Raw genomic sequence first — 4,939 nt, 5'->3', positions numbered from 1 at the left:
AACCCCCTCCAGAGACCCTGAGGGGTCCTTGGGCCTGTAACCCCCTCCAGAGACCCTGAGGGGTCCTTGGACCCCACTTTGAAAACCACTGATCTGAACAGATCGTCTCGCCGGGGGTTCTTACGGCTATCGATTTGCCATATTCGGGAGAGCAGTAGGCAATCCACTCTCCTGATTGGCCCACCCAACCCGTCGGCTGTACGGATTGGCCAACCTTCGCGCAACGTTTGTGCCACCGTACCAATGTAAGCGTCAGCAGACGCGACGGCAACCCATTCTGACGACATTGGTGTTTTTAACACGCTCGACTGTCCCATATTTTGGGCATGCCGTTACGCATCGACTTTTGCGACGCGTCGTGAGCGTCTGTTCTTGACAGGAAGGAAGTCCAGTTGTTTATACGGAAGACTCCGGTGATCCCGGGCCGGCATCGCAGCCAGGTTTGTGAAATGTGCGCCGGAGGACCGAAAGGAGGAAACCATGCTGCTGTGGCGGTCAGGAACCAGATCTACTTCCTCGGAGAGTCCGGCACGGGCGACGACGTGAATCAGATCGAGGTGCACATCTTCAACGTGGTCTCTTTATACTGGATCAAGCTGCCCCCGGTGCCGAACAGACGAGGGAAACGTCCCGTTGAAGTTCCTCCCCGGTGCTACGACCACACGGCGGTGCTGATAGAGGACGCCATCTACATCTGGGGAGGGTACGGCTGCGCCAACAACAACCTGTGGGAGTACAGCGACGAGCTTTACGCCTTCGACGTCCACACGCACCGGTGGTCCAGACCCAGGGTCTCCGGGACGACGCCGATGGAGAGGCGTGACCACTCGGCCTGCGCGCTCGGGACCACCATGTACATCTACGGAGGATACACCCAGCAGAGGTACACCAACGTCATCTACAAGTTGGACACGACCGCGATGGCTTGGTCCGCGATTAAAACGAGTGGCACTCCGCCGCCCGCGTCGCTGCAGGGTCACACGGCCACCGTCATCGGGACGCACATGTTCGTGTTCGGGGGCTACGGGGACGAGAGCTACAGCAGCGCCGTCCGAGTGTTTGACACGGAGACCGACTGCTGGCTGAGCACGACGACGTCGGCGCACTTTTCCCCAAAAGGACGCTGGGGTCATTCGGCCTTCGCCTACAACGGCGAGCTGTACATATTCGGCGGCTGCAACTGGGACCGGACCTTCAACGACCTGTGGAGGTTCGACCCGGAGACCTTCTCCTGGAAGAAGGTCGAGGTCAAGGGCAAAGGCCCGTCTCGGATGTATTACATGTGCTGTTGCATGGTGGGAGACCGCATCGTCCTCTTCGGGGGATACAAAGTATCCGACCAAGGTCACAAGTCCATACCGGCCGATAACCTGTTTATCTTGGACTTAAGTCCTAGCCTGAAGACGTTATGCAAACTAGCAGTGAACAGGAACAACCTGAAGCTGTCGGGGCTTCCGCACAACATCAGGTCGGAACTGGTAGCCATGACCAAGAAAACCGGCGGTAAGCCTAAGCCCTGCACTGCAAAGGCACGTGAACCGCTCGAAATACTCTTCGCCAGACGGAAGGTCCTGGGTCTCGCGCATCCGGGGCAGAACAGCGGATGGCTGAACATCTTGAAGCTGAAGATGGGAAGGAAAATTGGAAGGTACGTGGACATCGGGATCCATATGGAAAAGGAAAAGCCACCGCTCTGAAAGGAAGACTCTCTTCGAATCAAACTCGGATCCAATATGGACCTCGGACCAGGTATGACCGACTTGTGACAACAGTCACCTATGACATGTCTACGAAGCAGACCTTTTGACTTTTTTGAGGGGCGCTAGCGCCTCCTATTCCCAGCTTTGGGTGTGCACGTGTGTACCCCATAGCGATGATTTGATTGGCTGAGCACGGAATCGAGGATAAGAAGTGAGGACTGACGCCAATTGTGATTGGCCGGAATGTGATGATGTATGATGAGAGCACCGCCCCCTCACTTCACACTGATGTTTGAGGGGCACTAGCCCCTCCTATGTCCATCATAGTAAACAGTAAATGCCATTGGCAATGAATGGCCACTTTTGAGTGTTTGTGTAAACACAAACATTGAAGACGAAGGTGAGGAGGACGCAAATTTTGATTGGCCGGAACGAGATGACGTATGATGATGTGCGATGATAAGAGCACCCCTCACTTCACACGGGTGTGATTTTTTATTATTATAAAATTATTGAAGTGAAATATTTCAACAAGACATTATGCGAACGATGGATATAGTGATCCTAGAAGGCCAAGCATTTTATTTACCTTTACATTTACACATTGCTTTTATTTGTTTTATTTTCTACTCTATTATTTGTTAATGTATTAATTTCTTCATGAACATAATGTATCTGTTCATTAGTATAACAATTTGACAAGTCTTAATTCATATTTACTGAGCCATATGAAAGAGTGGAAATGCTTTTGTCTTCATTGTGCAGTCCTTTCGTGTGTGTGTGTGTGCGCGTGTGTGTGCGTGTGCGTGTGCGTGTGCGTGTGCGTGTGCGTGTGCGTGTGTGTGTGTGTGTGTGTGTGTGTGTGTGTGTGTGTGTGCGTGCGTGCGTGCGTGCGTGCGTGCGTGCGTGCGTGCGTGCGTGCGTGCGTGTGTGTGCGCGCGTGTGTGCGTGAGTGTGTGTGTAATGCGCTGTGATGACCAGGGGTCATCAACATGTGTCCGTGGCAAAGACTAGATGTTCTGTTTTAAAACACCATTATAATGTTCTTATTCTGATCAGAACACCCTCTTTAATACTGAATGTCAAGTCTCCAGGTTTTCTCCAGAATGAGGATGACGCATTAGGAGTCCAACTAGCTCTAATGGTTCCCCAATGTTGTATTTGCCCCATTAGAATTAGCATGAAATGGAAATGTCTCTTTTGGTTCAGCGCACTCTTTCCCAGCACGATACATTGATCTAAAACTTGTCTGGGAAAACAGTCCATCAGGGGGTTGGTAACAAGGAGACATTGTTTCTATGTTCCGATGCTTTATACTTGTCCTCTACAAGATCTGAGAGACCAGACAGTCCATCAGGGGGGTTGGTAACAAGGAGACATTATTTCTATGTTCCGATGCTTTATACTTGTCCTCTACAAGATCTGAGAGACCAGACCAGCTTTTATACCTTTTTAGTCCAGTACAATTATTTGAAAGGTTCAGTTACAAGTTACCTCGTAGGTTTGGACTACTAGATTTTCAAATCTAGTCCCATATTGAGCCGTTCAGAGCAATGGTAGGCCTATATTAAATTGACCTTTTTTTTTCTTACTGTGTTCAAATGGAACCCATTTGGTGTGAGGGTCTTTATTTCAGCAGGACAAAGTATATGGCAGCCTCCCGCCGGCCTGTGGTGGGGCCCGCCGGCCGCAGGAGCGCACACGACTTGACCCGCACCCTAGTGACAAAGCCAACTAGACTAGATTTTAGAGCCGAATAAAAGTCGGTTCGGCTCTGTAGAGCCTACAATGTGACGTCATTTGAGGTTCGGGGGGGGCGGGTACCGTCCTAAAGTCGGCTCTTCGGTGCTACTGAAAATTTCTGACGAGCCAAAATCATTGAATATGAATCGGCCCTAACTGTTTTCACAAATGCAATGAAAATATACAGTATATAAAGGACACAGAACATAGTTGAATACATATTGAGTGGAGTTACTTCAGACTGAGTGATTTATTTTACATATCTACAGAAACATCTGGTATGCGTAGGTGTCTCAGAGGCGCCATACAAGACAACAGAAACATCTGGTATGCTATAGGTGTCTCAGAGGCGCCATACAAGACAACAGAAACATCTGGTATGCACAGGTGTCTCAGAGGCGCCATACAAGACAACAGATACATCTGGTATGCATAGGTGTCTCAGAGGTGCCATACAAGACAACAGAAACATCTGGTATGCACAGGTGTCTCAGAGGTGCCATACAAGACAACAGATACATCTGGTATGCACAGGTGTCTCAGAGGTGCCATACAAGACAACAGAAACATCTGGTATGCACAGGTGTCTCAGAGGCGCCATACAAGACAACATATATGCCAGTTTTGTCCCGACACCTACGAGGATAAACATGTAAACGACTGCGTGCTGTGAACGTGCTGAACCCATTTTGGGTGGGAACCCCTTTTGGTGTTTTAAGCATTATGTTATGCTTTAGCTATTGAAAAATAGCAGATCTACAAGCTCATAGCGCTACGAGCTTGTAGGTCTGCTATTTTTGAAAAATCGAAGAACGACTGACATAGAAACATAGCTTTTTCAGAAAACTGTCAGGATGTAGAAGACATTTATAGAATCTGATCTCAGGTCAAAATGGGATAATACTTATACTATAATAATAATAATAGCTTCTGATGGAAACAGCGTGTTCCATCAGTGCACATTATAGGACTGCAGTGTGAGAGTGGCTTATCTTTACGGTCTAAGATGCTACATTGTATCCTACTACAGTATCATGTATACACCTAGTTTGTACATTATGTCCTTTTACCAAACATTTATTCGCGTAATTTTATTGTCATAATTAAAAAGTCAAAAAAGCAAACTTGATTGAAAGTACAAAACTATTGATATCAAAATATACGTTCCGTAAATTAAAGAAATAACCTGCAGTGAGTAAAAGTACTCATATTTTCGAAAACTGAAAAAAAGGTCAATTTAATATACCCTAATTTGGCGACCATTGCTCTGATTGGCTCAATATGGGACTAGATTTGAAAATCTAGTAGTCCAAATCCTACAACGTAACTTGTAACTGAACCTTTCAAATAATTGTACTGGACTAAATAAGTATAAAAGCTGGTCTGGTCTCTCAGATGTTGTAGACGTAGAGGACAAGTATAAAGCATTGGAAAATAGAAATAATGTCGTCGTCGTCGTCCCCCCCCCCCCCCCCCCCCCACCCCCCAAAAGCACT

General features: G+C 47.7%; 1 protein-coding gene across 1 annotated transcript; it reads left to right on the top strand.

Moving 5' to 3' along the window:
* Positions 1-449: 449 nt before the first annotated feature.
* Positions 450-1,697, top strand: LOC306914770 (kelch domain-containing protein 3-like; the record flags this gene model as incomplete). The annotated part of the gene is made up of 1 exon (XM_079491963.1): positions 450-1,697. One exon carries the CDS (start codon positions 450-452, stop codon positions 1,695-1,697), a length of 1,248 nt encoding a protein of 415 aa, XP_079348089.1.
* Positions 1,698-4,939: the final 3,242 nt, after the last annotated feature.

The sequence above is a fragment of the Electrona antarctica genome (genome assembly GCF_951216825.1).
Source record: "Electrona antarctica genome assembly, chromosome: 22".
In the NCBI taxonomy this organism is placed as follows: Eukaryota; Metazoa; Chordata; class Actinopteri; order Myctophiformes; family Myctophidae; genus Electrona; species Electrona antarctica.
Note: the sequence above shows the minus strand (reverse complement) of the source record. Positions and strands in the feature narration are given on the sequence as shown.